At 43.0% G+C, this 20,025-nt stretch overlaps 1 protein-coding gene across 9 annotated transcripts in view; it reads left to right on the top strand.

The window, feature by feature from the left end:
* Window positions 1-20,025, top strand: part of robo1 (roundabout, axon guidance receptor, homolog 1 (Drosophila)) — a 234,593-nt gene that overhangs the window by 193,242 nt on the left and 21,326 nt on the right. For 7 of the 9 annotated variants that reach the window (XM_023274743.3, XM_035950236.2, XM_023274746.3 and 4 more), the window contains 14 exons: window positions 370-490; window positions 1,529-1,667; window positions 1,821-1,948; window positions 6,052-6,060; window positions 7,022-7,146; window positions 8,389-8,560; window positions 10,189-10,394; window positions 12,300-12,381; window positions 12,578-12,746; window positions 12,835-13,001; window positions 13,101-13,222; window positions 14,937-15,168; window positions 16,016-16,137; window positions 18,195-18,366. In XM_023274743.3, coding sequence (XP_023130511.2) covers window positions 370-490; window positions 1,529-1,667; window positions 1,821-1,948; window positions 6,052-6,060; window positions 7,022-7,146; window positions 8,389-8,560; window positions 10,189-10,394; window positions 12,300-12,381; window positions 12,578-12,746; window positions 12,835-13,001; window positions 13,101-13,222; window positions 14,937-15,168; window positions 16,016-16,137; window positions 18,195-18,366 — 1,966 coding nt within the window. The remainder of the gene's footprint in view (window positions 1-369; window positions 491-1,528; window positions 1,668-1,820; window positions 1,949-6,051; window positions 6,061-7,021; window positions 7,147-8,388; window positions 8,561-10,188; window positions 10,395-12,299; window positions 12,382-12,577; window positions 12,747-12,834; window positions 13,002-13,100; window positions 13,223-14,936; window positions 15,169-16,015; window positions 16,138-18,194; window positions 18,367-20,025) is intronic. The other 2 variants (XM_023274745.3, XM_055012161.1) reach the window with 1 other exon arrangement.

Consider the following 20,025-nt stretch of genomic DNA (forward strand, 5'->3'; position numbering starts at 1 on the left):
GGTGTTACCTCAGGGACCTGCGGTTGTGTTGGATTGGCTCACCCTGAGGAGGAACAGGCCAACTGATGGTTGTGGAAGCTGACTGGGAACAACACAAAACAAAATAGCCCAGTTGGTCCCAAGCTTAGAGCAAAAACACAATAAAAAAACTCTTTAGCTTCAACCCATTATGTGTTCGTGAATACATTTTATGATGCTGCTGTAATGGTGTTTTGGTACCTAAATGCTCACAGGCATCATTGAGAGCATTCAGGAAATGTTTTGTAATGTTTGAGCTATGCTGTGTCAACTACAAGTGTCTCTCAGACTCTAATATTAACGCTTTTCCTCTCCATGTTTAGCCTCTCAAGTCTTTTTTCATTCTTTCAGATACGTGGAGGGAAGCTAATGATCACAAATGCCCGGAAGACCGATGCTGGGAAATACGTGTGCGTTGGCACAAACATGGTTGGAGAACGTGAAAGTGAAATAGCGGAACTGACAGTGCTTGGTAATTAACCATTTCTTTTCTCTAATGGAGTACCTCAATCTGTCGTCTGCTTTACTCTCTCACATGTAACCCATAAACATGCGCACACACGTTTTAGCTGTTTGTCCACAGTAAAAAACAGAATCCAGATGTTGAGCTTCGATTCTCTATCGCCCAAGGTGCTAAATGGTGTCGCTGACCTTTATCAGATAGAGTGTGAGATGACCTCCGTTCTCACACTAAACTATGAATCTCAGGTTCACTCCAGCAGCTTCTCAACCAGCTGCACCCGATTTCACCATGGCTGACCTCTGACCCCAGTACTCTCCCGTGTCCCTAGCAGAGAGCATGTCCAGACTCCTGATCTTAGCTTTAGCTTCCTTTATCTCCTGTCCTCTGAGACTTCTCATAACCTGTAAGGAAAAAGATAACAAAGCTCACTTCATCAAGATAAATAATTAAACTGAAATAAATCTAGAACAAACAAGGGCAGCCTCTGAGTGAGTGTCATAACCCAGAAAGTCTGGCTAATTATCAACCACCCTGGTTAGTTGTCAGGACAGGTATCCCATCTGACAGAATGTGTTCAGAGCTGCTGAGAGCTATGGTTTTAGTTTTAACATTAGTGAATATAAACAGCAGTGCTATAGTGATACCATTTGGTGATCTGTAAGATTCAGAGCTGGACTTCAGCGTGAGAAGGTTAACAAGATGACAGAAGCTTTTCTGTGTCAGGGGTTGTGCTGTGCCCTGTCATCAATTCATTTAGTGTCTTGTCACGTGTAATTAAATCCATAAAATGTACCACAAAGCAGTTAGTGTTTGCTGATCTGTGTTTATTTTGTGACTAATGTTTGTATTCCAGACTGTATTTTTGTGTATCATTAACCAGAAATTAGCTATTACCTTGAAAACTAAATTATCATTTCACTGTTTCATTGTTTTAATTTCTGGACACCTGACATGACCTGAAACAAAATTATTTAAACTAAGCTTATTTCCAAGAAAGTTTAATTCAATATTGTTTGATTTTAACTGATACCGTTTTCACCCCTGCAGAGCGTCCCAGCTTTGTACGTCGTCCCGGTAGTCAGGTGGTGTTAGTGGACCAAAGCGTGGAGTTCAGGTGTGAGGCCCGCGGCGACCCAGTTCCCACTGTACGCTGGAGGAAAGACGACGGTGACCTGCCTAAAGGAAGGTATGACTCATCAACCGGTCCTCTTTCATCACACAATACCTTTGTCACTCAACAGTTCCCTCTCTTTGTTTGATCCGCTGTTTGCTTTTGTCTGTCTTCAACTGTTTTGTGTACCTGACAGCATGTGATACACGAGTACATGTTTTAATCCAGGTATGAGATTCGCGAGGACCACACCTTGAAGATCCGTCGCCTGGCCTCAGCCGACGTGGGCTCCTACACCTGTGTGGCGGAGAACATGGTGGGCAAGGCGGAGGCATCGGCCACGCTCACCGTCCATGGTAAGACTGCTACAAGTCCCAGTTTCACTCTATTCTGCAGGCCAGATATGGTGTTTACAGCCCCTTGGACATCTATTCCAAATTAATTTCCATTTTGGGTTATTGTGCAGCTTGATTCAAACACAATTTAGCCCAGCCGCACTGCAATTATAGCGTGCAGCTTTGGTACTACATGGTCATCACTTTCAACTATTCTCTCTCAATTAGCTGATTGATTTCTAATAAAAAGAAACGCAAGAATCCATAACAGCTGTAGAGTCGTGCACATGGGAGCTCAACAGAAATCGATTTCATTTGCCCCACTCAAGTGGCATTTCTCTGGAGGCCAGTCTTCCTTCATGTTTGGAGACATACAGTACTATTTGTGAACCTATGGAATATCTGTGCGTCTCCAGTGGCCTTCTCCATTGGACGTCTTATTAACACAGTTGGAATATAAAGCAGCCGGTCACAGAGCATGAACATTCAGAAAGAAACCATTCAGAGGAACTGGGGGCTGGGATCACCCCAAGACCCTCTTGAGAATCAGAGAAACACAGGGGCCATTTAACGGCAAACTAATGGGAACGTTGGGAGTCGGTGAGAGAAGAAGGGGGGGAAGGAGAAGGAAGCCTGGTGGATAAAGGATGGGGATTGGATGGAGGGATAGTGAGCATGTTGGTCTTGGAGGTGGCTCGTTACTGGTGCATAACGGGGTGAGAATTGAGGCTGGGGGTGGGTGGGGATTGTGGTGAAGAGGATAGAAGGGGACAGAGGGGGAGAGAGATTTCAGTGGTGAGGTCAGTCATATTAATGTCACTACCAGCAGCCTGCACAGCGGATATATAAAGAGACAAGGCAATTTTTCCCTCTGCCAACCCCCACCTGCAAATACAGATACTTCATCTTCACATGGCTACACATTACAATTATTCCTTGCTTCTCTCCACAAGACAGCAATCTTGCAATTGGTTTGAGGAGCAAAGATTAGGCGCACCTGTCAATACACCCATCAATATATCTACCTCTCTTATTGCCTTTTTTCCTTCTGTCTCCCTGATGAAAGCTTCGTTAATGAAAGGGAACAGCATTGATGCAGTGGTTCAGTAAGCTGTTCTCCTGACTTAGAATCATATTTGAAATGCTAAAACCTTCCCTGTCCTCAGTGGAAATTAAATGTCTTAACCTCAGGCCATCCCCTGCTGCCTGCATGCAGAAGGAAGGTGCTGACCCTCTTTTCATACATTATGCTTTCCAATCCCCCATGTCATAAGACTTAGAAATGCATGAAAACTTGAGTAAAAACACTTCAAGTTACTACACTTCAGCAAAGAAACACCACTGAAACAGATTTGAATGACAAATGCAGATTTTTTTGAAAGTGTAAATCAGGTGAAAGGCATAATGCAATATGAATCCTGTGAATTCTTTTCCTATTGCCATGGTATAACCCTCGAAGCTTCAGATTTCCTAGAACCATTTTGACTTCTCAGATCTCTAAGCTTCATCCAGACCAGGACATGAGGAGGCCAGCGAGGCTGTGGGCACTGAGTTGTCCAGCTAATTAAAGAGAAGCAGGCCACAGTCCCACGCCCGGAAATGACATGCTTCTAATTACAGATGCGGGCATAGGAATGGAAAGAAAAGCCGGGTAATTGTAGGTCTGAGCGGGCCAAAGTAGAAGAAACGATGTATAGGTAGCGTAAGATGTCGCTGTAGTAGTGAAGACAACAGTAATGTGGGGGGCAGAAGTTTAGTCTGTGGGTTTAGTGGGCATTGCTGTCGCCTTGCATCAAGACTCAAAGTAGGGCAAGATTGTTGAGCCGCTGCATAAGAGTAACTGAGCAGCTGAATGAAATAATTTCAGTAGTAGGAAAGCACTGGCTGAGACAGAGAGCTACACCACAAAATGGGTTATCTGACGTTTAAGACCAAAGTGGAAATAATGCGTCTTTGAGCTTAAGTTTTTCTTTTAATGGTGCTGTGATGTGTACATGAATGATAAAACCAATTTAATTAAAACTGGGATTTTTGGGGTTTATTCAAGAGAGCAAGAAATTTGGTGAAAATGACAGAAATATTGCACAATATTGAAGCTATTGGCCTTCAAAGCTAATCTCCTTCAGGAGCTGGACAGTTTATGAGAAGAATCCTGCTCTGTGTGGACTTGGGGGGGGGATTTTTACACCATCCGTGGTCAGTGAACAATGTCGACATTGTGGAATAGGCGCCTCGGGCTGTTTTTCTTTCAATGTGCTCTGCTCTCGTTACCAACTTAATCAGTGAATTATTGTCTTACACGTGTGTTTGTCAGTCTACTACACCTCCTCTGGACTTATAAATATGTCAAGTAAAATATTGAATTGATTGATGGCAGAAACACATAATTGGCAAAGTCACCGACGCTATTTATAGTGTGGTTGTAAAACAGTTAATCTAAGCCACATGAGACTGTAGGAGTAAGATGGGCTGTTGGGCTAATTAACAGAGAACACATAGGTCTGTAAGATCTAACAATTAGACATTTTGAAGTGGGTCTGGTGTGAATAAATAATGCAGATACAATATATTGTTTTTTGAAACTCGCCAGGAAATTTTTTGGAATATATTAGATTAAATCCTGAAAACCAGCCGTTAGCACTGATTTATGTGTAGAAAGGTTTAGAATGGAATGGTTTTTCCCCAGAGCAGCGTTACTAATAACCCATGTAAAGGGTCTGGAAGGAGACTTGGAACTGGTGCCAAAAAAGAGTAAATGAGAGGAACTTTCTTGTCAGCAGTGTGCGTACTGTTAGAGTGATGATAAATACCAAAAAGCTGGTTGGTGTTTTGTCTCTCTATCTCTGCATTGATTTTTCTTAATCATCTAATGGAGCCTCAGACAAACCACATTTCTGCTCAAAATCTCACGAATAGAGGAGAATGAGAGCAACATTTAAAGTATCCTGCAGACATCCTAAAGGGCGATGCCACTGATAGTGCTAAATTATCTGCATTTATTCCTACTCTTGCCACCAGTCTTTGGTATGTACTGCCTCCTATTGGGCTGGAGGACACAATGCTCGGTGTGTTTTCCTCAGCTTCCCTGATCAGCTTATTGATAGAGACTCCCCTCTATGCTGTAAGCCAACAAAAAATCCCACAACAAAGTAGCCAGGTCAGATTTAAGGCTCACCTCTCCCTCCAGGTCCACAACTGTGATCACAGCAGCATGAGAGAGGTCCGGTTACCTAATTAAAGGCTTAGACACACATGAATGCATGTGTGGAAGTGTTGCAGGAGGGGGAGATTTGTGTATTTGTGGGTGCGTATATACCCATGATTGTGTGTATCTAGAGCCTCTCATGCTCAGATGGCGGCGAACGTCTTCTTCTCTGAGTGTTTGATGTACATCTTATCTGCATTTTAAAGGCCAGAGATGGGCAGGGGGAGGAGGAAAGGGGGCCGGGTCATTATTCTGACTGACAGCGTTTATGTTTCCGAGGGAGCCGTTGAGGCAGACAGATTAGATAAGGTGAGTGATTGGCTGGGGGGAGATTTATGGCCAGAGAGTGACAGTTAACATTCACCTTGTGTTTTTATGAAGCAGGCTTACATTTGCGAGGCTACGTCTGCAAGACTGTGATCTGGCTGCTCCTCAGGGTGCTCCAAAGCTCATTAAGGCTATAGGGATGTTCACCTTCACACAACACCTGGAGAGAGACACAAAAGATAAACAAAGCATGATGTTGCTGAGCATAAAACATCTGTCTTGTGTGTTTTATGTTATTATCTGTGCACCTTTTTTGCCATTTTATTTTACTTGATGCAGCATTTTTCCTGTCCTTGAACATGTCTCAAGCTAAGAAAGTTTAATGTTAAATCTTGAGTATCTTCTTGATTTTATGCATTTTTACCACATTCCTGACCACTCTCAGTAATTATTCTTTGCTGTATGTATCATGTGCTCCAAGGGGTGAAACATGCCATGTCTTTTATTCAACAGAATGATATTAACATGATTTTTTTGTGCCCATGGACATCACACTGTTATTTTCCGTATCTCTCACCTTTATGTCACGCTGTTTATTATTTATTTATTCATCTTTGGGTCTTTTGTTGTTGTGTTTTTGTTTCCTTTTTAGTCGTGTCTGGTAAGTTGAAATGTCACCCGTCACCTATTCACCGCCCTGACAGAGACAGGAAGCTGTCACAACCCCCCCTCCATCCTCCTCCCATCACCTCTCCACCCTCCAATCAGCACTCATGTTTCTGTTGTCATGGGCAACAGTGACAAAAGGACATTAATGGGTAAAAAATATGCTCAGCTTGGGCCTCCGAGGTAAAGCTGCATCATTTCATTCTATTATTTTCCCCTTTTATGCATTACCCAAAACCTCATCTTATTCATGGACAAATTATGTCTGTATTTCAAGTGACAGTTTTCAGATTGCCTTTCCTTATGTATTATACAGCCCCTGTGTAAAAAAGATTAAAATGTTTCCAGAGTTGTAATATTTGAGGGAATATTCAGAGTGCTTTTGAATTGAAAGTGTAAAGTGGCCTGCCTCTCGACCTCTACATTCAGGTTGTGTGTCTTCACAGACCTATTAGACCAGTGTCACCACAGAGCTGCATGGATGACATTGGGCTGTGCCACCACATTTTGTCAGAGATAGAATTTGTCATTAAGATGCATGGATACTGCATCCTGGTTGAGGCCTGCACTATTGGAGAGTGTCAGCATGGACAGATGGCTCAAATTTATTCCCCATTTCCATGTAAATTTTAATGGTCCGTGCCCTTGCCCATGCAAATGAGGGCCATGGGAGTAACTCGTTTTTTCTATTCATTACATCTATAATATACCTGCATTTTGAATTTGATCAGCGTACTGTTTAATCTGCTGTGCACACATCCTGCAAAGTTTGGCAAGAAAGTGTGATTCCTTAAGAATAACTTCACATACAAGCACAATAGTTGCAGATAAATTACTTCTATCTCCCATTCAAATAGCCCAGACCACTTGTACCTGTAATGTTATGATGACTATAATAATACACTATGACATGTTTTTCTATTCAGTGGCTAACCATTCTCATGGCTGTCCTCCAGTGCCCCCAGCATTTGTGGTAAGACCAAGGAACCAGGTGGTTGGAGTTGGCAGAACTGTCACCCTCCAGTGTGAAGCCACTGGGAACCCACAACCAGCCATTTTCTGGCAACGGGAAGGCAGTCAGGTAAATCAAACTGCAATGATGGTTTGGAGAGTGTGCTAGCATTCATGCTAGTTCATTCCAAGCTTTGGAAAGAACTGTTTGTAGGCATGGGTCCTTTTGTAGCCAATGGCTTAAGAGAAAGGCTTGCATCGATATTAGTGATACACGATCTGACTTTGCAATATTTAGTTTTTCTGCCAAAAAAGAAAATCTATTCAGTAAATACAGCAGGAGTACAGCTAACCATCTGCAGGATGTAATCTGTGGCCAAAGCACTGCAGCCATTACATCTCTCATTGAGGCCACATCAGCCAACACTTCTCTCATCCCTGCTGCCATTTTCCCACTTGTATGATCAACCTGGAAAAATTCACTTTGCAAACAGCAACTTTTCAGTCATTAGTCGTCATTAATAAAGCAGACAGTCAGGCTCTACCATAAGTCCACAGTAGCTGCATAATATTCCACTTGTGGCAGTTCTGTTTCAACTTGGGCTTTTCATGTTTTATTCAGCTGTGGGATGACAAACTCAACAAGAATCACTGCGTGGTGGTATTACAAACCACTTGTCACGCAGCCAGATCGTGTTTTTAAAACACTCTTTGGTAGTGCTAATTATATTTTTTGCGAGGTGAAAAGTTATTGCATCCGTGATTTTTCTCTGGCGTTTCGAACTTTTCTCATACAGTGTAACACTGGCAAAGACATCCAAAATCTGATGTGGCTTTCCACTTGTCATACAGAGCATTGTGGTACTGATTAAATGAACCAAACAAATTACTCATATTGCCTCGTGTTGTGGCATCACTTGTAAGACACTGCCAACACAGTACCTGTTTTTGGTCAACATCATCCTTTCTGTAGCCAGAATATTTCCATACAACTGAACTTCCATTTCTTTTTTCAATTAAACCTTCCTTTTTGGTGTTTCTCTGATGTTCCTTGCTTATTTCGCTGTGCACCAAACTCATTTGTTTGAATAATGTTGAGAAAAACTCTTAAGTCATTGTAAATGAAGTCAGACAAAGTTTTCATGTAGATTAGTCAGTGAAAATGAGAAATGGATGAGTTTCATTTTTGTATCAAACACCAAATAAAAGTTGTAAAATGATGTGTTAAAAGTTAAGTTTCCACAGTTCCACTGCACATGCACACATCACAATGACAATGCTGAGATTATAAATTGTGCAGCACTGATGTATTTTCCATTTTGGAGTGAAATATTCAACCTGTTCAATTCAGTTCTGTTTTCTTCCCTTATAGAACCTGCTGTTCTCCTACCAACCTCCTCAACCCTCTAGCCGGTTGTCTGTATCTCAGACCGGTGACTTGACCATCACTGATGCTGAACGCTCAGACATGGGATACTACAGCTGCCAGGCCCTCAACATTGCTGGCAGCGTGATCACCAAGGCTCTGCTAGAGGTCACCGATGGTAGGCAGCTTTCATTTCAATACAGTTTCTGCACACAGCAAAGCCTCAGAGAGAATTAGGAACACTGAAAGAGAACTTGAGTGGATAAATATTGGTATTTCAGATAATCTTTGGCTCCTGACGATAATGCTGTTCATCTGTAATACTGCGGTTGTGCTGCAGAGCATATTAATATCCGAACTGAGGTTTGTGAGGTTTGGTCTGGCCAGTTCAATGTGTTCCTGTCAGAGGTAGAGACTCTCTGGTGCCTGTGCACCCAGACCGTGGCTCAGTATTTGGCTTCGCTGGCTTCACGCTGGCTAATGTCTCCTTCGGTATTCCATGGCTGGCTTGCTGCTGTCTACCATTGGAGGACTGTGGCTGTGTGGTGAGGTCTGGATTGGGTCCTCTAATTACTCTGCTACCCAATCCCTTTCAGCCTGGTACACCAACCTTGGATCACTTACACCATTTCCACATTGATCTGGGCAGCCATTACTTTGTCTCTGACACACCTACATTCATCCCTTTATTTACCCAATGTCCTTCTTCATTTAAAGCCTACAATGGTATGCTCCATCTCTCCCTCCTCTTCTCTTTGTCATTCTGTCGTGCTCTCTGGATAATAATAACAGTTATTAAAGTGAGCAGGCTGCTTTGAGGCCACTACTTCTCCACAGGCAGATCTGGTAATTACAGGTCATGCTGACAATGTTTTAGTAATTGTACCATCGGTGGCACAAAAGCAAAGACAAAGCAGCCCACAGATTACACCGCAGCGTGGTCCTGAAGATCTACGCACACACACATACTTCATTATGTGTTGCCTTTACATTGTATTGGATATTAATTTGAGTTCCCCCTCACTGAATGCAAGCAGCTAGTAAATCAGTGGGGCTGGCAGCAATGGTCATCAATAGTGCAATGAATAATAATAATATTCAGAAGGAAACAGACAACCTATAGTTGGAACATGATGAATCACACACAGTAGAGACTAAATAAAAATGAAAAATGCCTCCTTTTGCCTCCTCTTGTGCCGTTTTCTCCTCATTGCAACATCTCTCATTGTGTCAGACACATGCTGTCTCTCCATGTCTTTGTTTATGTGTGTACTGGTTGAACACCCAGAGTTCACAGGCTGTAAGGCAGGGAGGAGTTTAAACGTCCTCATGCTAATAACATTGTCTGTTCTGGCTAGATGTTTTTCAAGCCTTTTTTTTTTTCCTGTTTGGTGTTTTATGGTTGGGGGATGGGCCAGGGAATTTTTGGCTGCAAACGTCCTTATGCATACTGCTAGGCGTCTGGTTGATCCACAGCGAGAGGACTTAAGTATCTGACGCCGTTTCATTTTAATTACGTTGTTTTTATTTGTTTGACTCCTGCTGCTGAATGATTAGAAAATTGCTTCCAGTTCTTAAAATTGGATTTAATTTCACTCCTACTACCCTTGCAGTTTTCACATGCTTACATTGTTACATGCTGTTTGCCCAATTCTCACTATTCTATACCTTTTATGTGTTTTCTCCCACAAGCTGGACGTCTGAATGCTCTTTTTTCTCTCGCCCTGCTACACCACACGAACACCTTTGGAGTTTTGTCTTTTCACCTCCTCACATAATTGCCTGTTCTCCTTCCTCCTTTCACAGTCGTGTCAGACCGCCCGCCGCCGGTTATCCGACAGGGCCCAACAAACCAGACGGTGGCTGTGGACGGTACAGTCATCCTCAACTGTGTGACATCTGGAAACCCCACTCCCACCATCCTGTGGAGGAAAGATGGTGTCTTAGTGTCCACACATGACTCAAGGGTCAAACAGCTGGACACAGGTGCACTGCAGATACGCTATGCAAAGGTAAGACACCTGGACACATGTACAAACAGGCTCAGATCCCTTTTTAACATCAAGCAAAGTGCTGGACCCAGAAGTGTTGACTATAAATGTGTTAGCTTATCTTGCATTTGTATGTATATATAACATTATTTCTAATCAACGTCTTTCATTAATCTGACTTTAATGTCTAAATCCATTCAAATAAACTTCAAAGTTGTCCATATCACATCCATAATGCGCTTGGCAAACCCCCGCTGGTTGGTAAATAAAGCATGTGTTCCTGCCAGCAACCAGCCCTCTGTGGGCTGTCAGTCAGTTGTCACGGGTTTGAAACGGAGTCTATGAAGTTGAACAGTCTGTAGTTCCTGTCAGTCAGCAAGCACAGTGGGTTTTGTGTGTTATTCCGTGTGTGTATGTGTGACGCCAAGCTGTGTTATGCCGAACACCCTCGTAGGGAGAGACATGTAGGGGGTGCTGACGTGTCTTCCAGATGGAGGCGTCACAGGGTCAGAGTTCGCGTCAGTTTCGGTGGTCTGATGAACGCTGGTGTGTCTTGTGGTGACAAGATTGCACTGTGATTGGGCCGCCAGTGCGAGGCAGGCAGGAGGGGATGCATCTGAACCTCTCTCCTGCTGTAGCGGAGTAAACTCTGCAGGCACTTTACATTAATGAACTTGTCACTTCTCCCAGACAACATTTTAATGAAGACGTTTTTGATGCGTGGGGTAATTTGTTTTATTGATATGGTTTTGTGAGTGTTATTGTTTTCGGGTTATAATAGATTTCCTTCCTATTTGACAAAAAAAATACACACCTAGAGCTTTTTTGGCAGGCTATGCTTATACTCTGTTATTCAAACAATTTATCTCTTTCTGTTTTTCTCTATTTATTATGCTTACACATCAGCACAGTAGCCTTTAGCGCACTATGCATCACCAACAAACCACAACAGAATTATTAGTCTTACACAGATGGTTTGACTGCAGTTGACAGAACAGACATTTTTTTTTTTTTTTTTAAATGCAATAGTGTGAAAATATGCCATATGTTTTCAACTTGCCAACAGGATTATGTTTTGTGTTTGGTTTATTCGCCTGTTAAAGAGCTGAATATCTTAGAAACTTATCAACTGATTTCAATCAGATTTGAGGGAAAGTGAAGCCGTGAACCAAGAAATGATTTGCCTTTGGTCAGAATCCAGGTACCAATCCAAGACTCTGTTTTCTCAGGAACTACTGCACTTTCAATGAAATCTGGCATATGTACTAAATGTTTGTCTCCCATATGTGTATTTTGATGTGGATCCAGAGCTAATGTCCATTATTTTACATTATTAAACTAAGAAAAACAAGTGAAAACTGCCTTGATGGACAGAGATTCATGAGCTCTTTGGGTGTTTTCCTCCGCTGCCTTGTTCCCAGAAATAAAATGTAACTAGACGACAAATTACTAAACAGCATACGTACCCTAAAATGTCAATGAACCCAGCATTTTCCGACAGAGTTACATGTACAAGCATATCAGGGTTCAACCATACATCTTTAGTACAGATTGTCCCCACATCTGTTGCACAGAGCATTTATTTCTGTGTTTGGTAGTCAGGGGGACAGCAGAAAAAGAAAAGGTCTCCAATTAGTCTATGATCCTGTGAAAATCTTTTCCATTTGACTAGGGATGCTCTGCCACTTGGCCTTTCCAGCTGCTTTCTCCCAGTTTCTGCTATAAAAGAGATGCTATTGAGATTATCAGGCAATAACAGCCGCCTGCTGCAGACTGCATCAGAATGTCAATAAGCAAAGCACTGATGGTGGGGGAGAGATAGCAAAAGGCAGAGAGAGAGACAGAGACTACTGCCAATTGAGGAAACTGTGACAGACATTTAAATAATTTTAATTTAACCAAATATCCTCCCCTTTCCTTCTGCAGCTTGGTGACACTGGCACCTACACCTGCATCGCCTCCACACCCAGCGGGGAGGCTTCATGGAAAGCGTATTTGGAGGTCCAAGGTAAGCCAAACCCAATACTGTGTCAATATGTGAAATTTCTGTCCATCATTGGGATTTTTTTTTTACATTGGTGGATGTATTTATTTGAACTGCAAAAGAACGAGACACATGAGAGATGGATATGTTTAATATGCCAGTGGGTTTTGGAAAATACAACATTTCCACTACAGTTTGCCTTTCTCTGTTCAACATTTAGAATTTGGAGCCCCTGTCCAGCCAAACAGACCAACTGACCCAAACCTGATCCCCAGTGCCCCTTCCAAACCTGATGTCACTGATGTTAGCCGGACCTCTATCACCCTTTCCTGGAAACCTAATCTTAATGCTGGAGCCACACCCACCTCCTACATAATAGAGGCCTTCAGGTAAACCTAATCAACGTGACTGTCGAAAAAGCTAATTATTGCATGGCCTTATTTAAACCTGGATTCCCTCTGTGTTTGGTGTCCACAGTCATGCATCAGGGAGCAGCTGGCAGACCTTGGCAGAGCATGTGAAAACTGAGTCATTTGTACTGAAGGGCTTGAAGCCCAGCGCCGTCTACCTCTTCTTAGTACGGGCAGCCAATGCCTATGGGCTGAGTGATCCCAGTCCTATCACTGATGCTGTGAAAACACAAGGTGAGAAGTAACTAGTAATTAACGATTTGAATTTAATGTAGAACAGTGGTGTTTGAATTTTTCTGTAGTTTACTACAAGATCTTTTTTTTTTCTATCAGATATCCCTCCCACTAGTCAGGGTGTCGACCATCGACAAATCCAGAAGGAGTTGGGAGACGTGGTTATCCACCTGCACAACCCCACCATCCTCTCCTCATCATCTGTCAGGGTGCAATGGACAGTAAGTATAATTTTCTCCATGAATACACTGGTGTCACTTCTTTTTCTTAGGAACATCTGGAGCCAGCTACAGATGGATCACTGGTATAGCTGGTCACCAAAGCGCCAAGGTTAGTTTAGTGTTACGCCTATGGTCAATTTGTCAGACCAGTCAGCTGAGCAAATGTACTCCCATCCCAGCACCCTACAGAGGAAAGACACTGCAGAAAGCAGCCTGGAATGCAGTCCAAGTGTTCTTAGTGTCCATCTGGCATCGGCTTGAATTGGTAGGCTGGCCAGAAACCAAAAATCTGCAGCTTTGTCCACAGTGGACCACTCAGCCACCCAAAAGCGAGACTACAGAGCTCAGCCTTCTGCGATAGGTCATGCAGTGTTGAATAGCAGTGTATGACGTGCCAGCCTGTGCCCTCTTAGATTGAAAACACTTGACGGCTGTTAAAATAATACAAGTGAGAAGGAAGAGACGGCCAGCTCATGCTCTTAAGTGAAAATGGGTTGCAGATGTTCAAACAGATAGGTGGGTGAGGAAGAAGTGGGAGCTCATGGTGGTGTTTCTCTGCTGGTACAAGCTGAATATAAAGTACTGATGTCCTCCTGTAAATGATCTGGTTGGTGTATCTTTTGAGACAGTACACCTATACATTATGGCTCTCCACCTTATATAGTACATATTAGTCTCCAGGATGGGTCACCGAAGGGTAAAAACAATCCCAGTTGTGCCTACTGACATGAGGCCACCCCTGCATTCCCAGGTATTATGAAGTGCCACAGTGAGTGATGAATGGGGCTGAGGAAACGTGAAAAGGATACTGACATGTCAAGACTGATTTAAAACATTACTGCCCAGTTACTGTGTCTCACTGGAATGTTCCAGTAAAACACATGACATGAGGGAGACTGACATTGTAGTTAAGCGCCACAGTTTCCTTGTTTTGTGGGGTTAAATCTATTCCCAATGTGGAGTTTCTTGGTTTTACATTTTCCCTTTGTGTTGTGGTTAATGGTTGCACAGTTTTCAGGCTAATGAAGACCACCTGAACCGGCAGCATATTTTATGGGGGAGGGATAAAGAAATCACTAAAATCTTTACAAGCCAGTGCTGCTTGCCTTCCACAGGGACTCGTAGGGATATTAGCATACTGGTTAGCAGTTATTCTTTTCTCGAACAATGCTGAATCACAAAGAAACATCAATTATCCCTAGATTAAACTAACAGACAAATCCCTTCTAATTACATTTATCCTCTTTATTTAGCCACATCAGATGCCATTTAACTTGTTGTATTGTCAACTTCCTGTTCACTGAATAAAAATCCACTTTTCCCCCTGTTTCCTGACTTCAGCAGCCGGTGGAGAGCAGGACAGGATGAGACAGGCAGTTCTGGGAGTCTGGGCCCTATTTAACCAGCTCCAGACTTGGAGGAACCTTTGGCCAATGACCTCATAGTGTGGTTTGCACAAATCACTGCTGCTCCAAATGGCGCATAGACAGTCAAAACGAGCGATGTAGATGTGGATGGATAACCGGAGGGGTGAAGTGATGAGTTAGCACCCCATTCCATCCAGCGGCCGGTGCACCAGCTGCACGAATCCATTGTTGTCAGCTAATGCTACAGTCTATTCCATTGCTGGTTCACGTTCCACTGAACTGTGATTCACATAATCAAGTCAAGCCTACTCCTCTGTCTTTGTCTGTGTTCTCGTGCCATTCACTAGGTGGAGCAGCAGTCACAGTATATCCAGGGCTACAAGGTGATGTACAGGCCTTCACCTGAGGGGCTGCAGAGGAGTGAATGGGCTGTGTTTGAGGTGCGAACCCCCGGGGAGGACAGCGCCGTCGTGCCGCAGCTTCGGAAGGGTGTCACATACGAATTCAAAGTCCGCCCCTTCTTCAATGAATTCCAGGGAACCGACAGTGATGTCAAAATTGGCAAGACGCTGGAGGAAGGTGGGGGGGATGTGAACGCATATGACTGTGTGCTTTAGTACTTGCATGTGTGCACGCATGTTTTCATGTTTACACAATTTTATATGCACAGCTTGCATGTGTGAGAGCGTACAGCAGCTGTTCACAGCAGGCAGCGAGGGCAGGATTATGCTATGTTGATATGTGGTGTATTCATGCTTGGGTATGGAAAACTATATACAACACGCCAGTGCAAGTGTTGTACTGATTTTCATAGGGTGTGGTTGTGGCAGCCTTGTGAGGTTTGGTTGGAACCCAACTGCAAATTTTAATTTGTAGTGAACACTTAAGAGAAATGTGAGTGTAGAGTGTTTACTAGAGAGCATGTGTGTTTGTGTGTGTTGCATGTGTGGGAGTGTTTTGATCTTTTTTCTGCTGGATTCTCCTTTGTTCCCATTTTGATGCTAATATTTTTTGGAGCTCTAATCATAATGTTTGCAGAAAAATGTCTGTTCATAATACTCACTTGCACTGTTTATGTCACATTCATAATTGTTTAGTTTAATTACGATTTGACCACAGGCTGGCGTTCACACACCGCCATGTACCCTGCCGTCACAACTTTTGGTCTGGTTTGAGTAAACAGTTATTTGCTTTTATTCACTCATCAAAGTACTTGTATTAAACAAACTGTTTTCAGATAAAAAAACATGGTAATTTTGATGATTAGTCACTTGTTCTCACATCAGCTTCAGTCTCACACAGAGATAACAGATACACTCTGACAGCTAAATTGCACTAGAGAGGCATGGAGAGACCTCATGCAGGTAGAAAAAACTATCATGTATGAACATCTGATTTTTTTTTCCTCTTTGTGTATCCCCACCAGCCCCCAGTGCGCCTCCTCGTAAGGTTACAGTGACCGAGAGTGGGGACAATGGGACCGCCATTGTGGTCTCCTGGCAACCTCCTCCAGAAGAGGAGCAGAATGGGGTGGTACAGGAGTACAAGGTAACAAACACAACAAAAAATACATACAGTAGTTCTTTGAGGTTTGAGGAAGTGGTACAAGAAGGAGACAGAAACAGGGGAGCAGACAGAGCAGAGAAAGAGACAATACACAGACATGGAAAGGTAATGAATTCCTGGTGGAGGTGTACCTTTGTACACTCCTCAGTGTGCTGACTGGGGCTCAGACACAGGAGAGGAAAGGAATCAAAGCAGGGGAGCCAGTGGGAAGAGTTGTGAAACAGTGCCATCTGGTGGAGAACACAGATTCACACATCTTGTGGCATTTTAACAGCAAATAGTGAGAAGCAATTTCTGTTTCTGTCTTTTTTTTCTCTACAGTTTCTTATTTTCTTCATCCTATTGTAGTTAGACCTTCAGTGATGATTATGGATCCTTTGTGTTCAGCTGAGATAAAGTATGTATGACAGATAGTGTATTTTAACTATTTATTTGTGGTAGTAATGCATTAAATTAGAAGAACTTCATCTTTAAAGAGTCTACACTACATAAAATGGCACTGTGCTTTAGGTATGTCCATGTAGGAGCAAGTGTAGCAGAGTGGAGGACAACAGGCTGTTATAATAATAAAGCTCTTTTCAAAGTTACAAAGTGCTTCACATGGCAGCAGAAAAAACATACAGACATGAATACATTTAAGATCCAGACAGAAACACAGTATGGCAAATACAAAAACAACAATGTTAAAAAAGTAATAATGAAGTTGGAAGAGACAGTTTAAAAGAAATTAAAATCAGAACAGGCTCTTCAATAAAAGTATGTTTAAGGAAGCAACTTAAAAGATGCCACTGACCGACATGATTTCCTCAGGAAGATGGTTAGAGCCGGAGGGTCCTTAAAGCAAAAGCGCTTTCCCCTTTAATTTTCTGTCAGGTCCCAGGAACAGAAAAAAAGACGTATACTCAAGTATCTCAAAGTGGTGCATAAGTTGCTAAAAGGTCAGAAATATAACTAGGAGAAAAGTCATGAAGTGCCTTAGAAGTTATCAGCAAAATCTTAAAACCTCTCCTAAAACATACTGGGAGCAAGTGTAATAAGGGTAAAACAGGAGTAATGTGTTCACGTTTCTAGGTTCTGGTTAAAACGTATTTAACAATGAAGACCTCTGTTATATTTGCAGTCATTTCTTTGGACATACTTCCTCCTATAGCACCTCTCTGAGTGTCTTTCTCCACCTCCAGACTTGATAACGTGTCCCTTTTATAATGACCTCAATCTGTCCTTTCATACATTATGCTGTGGAAGTCCTGTGTTTTAATTGGAAAGTCTTTGAGTCATGGGGAATGTAGGTGAGTAGAGGAAAGGGAGATGAGGCAGAGAAAGTGGGAAAAAAAATTAAGCCACTGTTAATTTTCCAGGTAAATGTTTTCTGGTGATACGCTTTAGAGTAATTTCATGGTTTTTAAGTCCAGTTCGAGAGCGTTCCCTGCTCATTACCGAGCCCGGTCCCTAGCGGCGCTGCCACTCACCGCAATTCTTAAGACACAGAAAATTTCAAGCCTTTGTAGTTCCATCACAGAAGTGCAAACACAGGCACACGTGTATGCTACACACCAAAGGAAGCGAGCATATTACCATAGTTAACCAGAGGGAGGAGGTGAGGGGTAAAGAAAGCAGAAAGTCAGCGATTCAGGATGTGGAAATCTCCAGGCCTCATGCTGAGGTGAATGTATACGTCTCTTTGTGACCCTGGTGCGAGTCAGCCTGCGAGTGACAGCTCCTAACTTCTGCTCAAATTGGGTTACGGGTGTGATTACCGATCCCCATTTGTTTTTCATTGGTTTAAGACTACTCTGAGACGTGTTATGGCTACCTCAGCTAATACTGACCCTGTGTTGAGCACAGCTTGTAAAACATGAAGTCGTGTTATGAAATATTTTCCTACCTTGGAGATGTAACATGATACCCGCTGTGTCCTGAAATGTTGCAATAGCAGCACCAAGGACGCATAATGGAGGCAGCTACCAAATTGAACGTTGTCATGAAGCCCTCATAACATTGCCTCGATTTCCACTTTGTCTCTGTCTCTGTTATGGCAGATTTGGTGCTTGGGGAATGAGAGCAGGTACCACATCAACCGTACAGTCGATGGTTCCACCTTATCCGTGTTGATTCCCAGTCTGGCCCCAGGGATCCGCTACAGTGTGGAGGTAGCAGCCAGCACCGGGGCGGGTCCCGGGGTCAAGAGCGATATCACCTTCTTCCAGCTTGGTGAGTAGAAACAAGCCTCAGTTCTCTGTTTTGTTTTCCCTTGTGGATACATTACTTCATTGTTTCTGTCCCCTGGCAATTCTCACCACTGAATGAGGCCCAATCATTTGACAAATAATTATGGCATTAATCCAGCCATCTCAAATTAAGAGCTTTTCAGTAATATGACTTTCTGCCAAGTAAACAGGCAAATATGTAATTCCTTTCTTTGTAGTAAGAGACACGTTCAAGCCTCTGCCTGTTTTCCCTTTCATTATCAACGGCGATGTTTTAAAGCTATAATTGAAATGATTACTGTTATACAAACCTCATCAAACTTGCCACGGAAGAGTATGACGGGTTTGACTGACAGCAGGCTTTTACAGTTTTTCAGTGCAGTCGGAAGCGGCTTTAGCTACAGAAGCTGGCAGTGCGATCAGCACAGGCACATTAAATTCCTGTGTGGCAGAGCTGTTGAGCCGACTGCCGCACCCTGCTCCATTCTCCAGTCAAGGATGCAATGTTTTCTGCCTCTGCTTGGCTTCAAACAACAAAGGCAATAATGAATCCTGCACTCTGGGCTCAGACATGACATGTTATTAATGCGAAGAAACGCAGCGTAGCCTGCATCAAGCTTGTTGTTGTAATTTTCTTATGTTTTTTTTTTTTTTTTTTGTCCTTTTGGTCTACATGGACAAATATTTTCAGATATTTTGTCAGTTTTTATTCCCTGAAGCTATGAGCTGGTCTACACAGGAGAGATGGGAAAACATATGAATAGCAAGGATGAGGCAGCGAGAGAAAGAGCTCCATCTGGTTTTAAATGTGTGATTGAGTAGGCTGGGATAGGCATGAAGAAGCATTGGCTGTGACTGATACAATTTATCTCACTTGAAGAGTTCCTGTGGTGATTGTTGCCATGTTCCAACACTGGAGTGGAACAATGTGCCTCGGGGACCAGCGCTTCACCCAAATGCATTTGTCACACTCTTGAGCTTGTATGCGTCATCCCAGCCTAGATACCTGTACAGTCTCTTGTGGGCTGCTTAGTCACATTGGCATGCTCCGCTCCCTCGACCAGACAGAGCCACGAATTGAGAAGACAGAGAAGTGAGAAGAGAGGCAGCCAAATGGAGACGTAGCGACTGAGACAAAGACAGACAGACAGATATGGAGGGTTAAAGGCAGGGAGCTGGGTTCTTTTTGCCTCTGGCTTCGAGAGTTGGTCGACTAGAGTGGCTACAACATGAAAGACTCGAGAAAAAAAAGATGAAGACAAAGTAACATGAAGAAATTTCAGAATGGCAGGGGGTGGGGCAAGTCAGAGGAGTCTTTCATGTATGAGAGAGAATAGACAGATGAGAAAAACAGATCGAGAGCAGGTTGTTGTGAGCAGCCGTGCAGACAGCATCTTTACAGTGTATTTCACGGCAGAAATGGCTTCGAGGCATTCACACCTCAGTTTTCCACACGTGCCTCAGTTTACTAATTACTGTGGTGTCTGATATTTGAGGATGATCTCAGTGGATTTATTTATATGATTATGAAACCTCTGCTGCTCAACGTAAAACGATGCCTCTCTGTGTTTTGCTATCCAGCTCCATCGGGCTGGCGTGGCACACAGACTCTGTTTGAATGTTTTCGGTTGCTTTTGTCTGCTCACCTGCCATTGTTGACTGG

Source organism: Amphiprion ocellaris, chromosome 7, assembly GCF_022539595.1.
Source record: "Amphiprion ocellaris isolate individual 3 ecotype Okinawa chromosome 7, ASM2253959v1, whole genome shotgun sequence".
NCBI classification, from domain to species: domain Eukaryota; kingdom Metazoa; phylum Chordata; class Actinopteri; family Pomacentridae; genus Amphiprion; species Amphiprion ocellaris.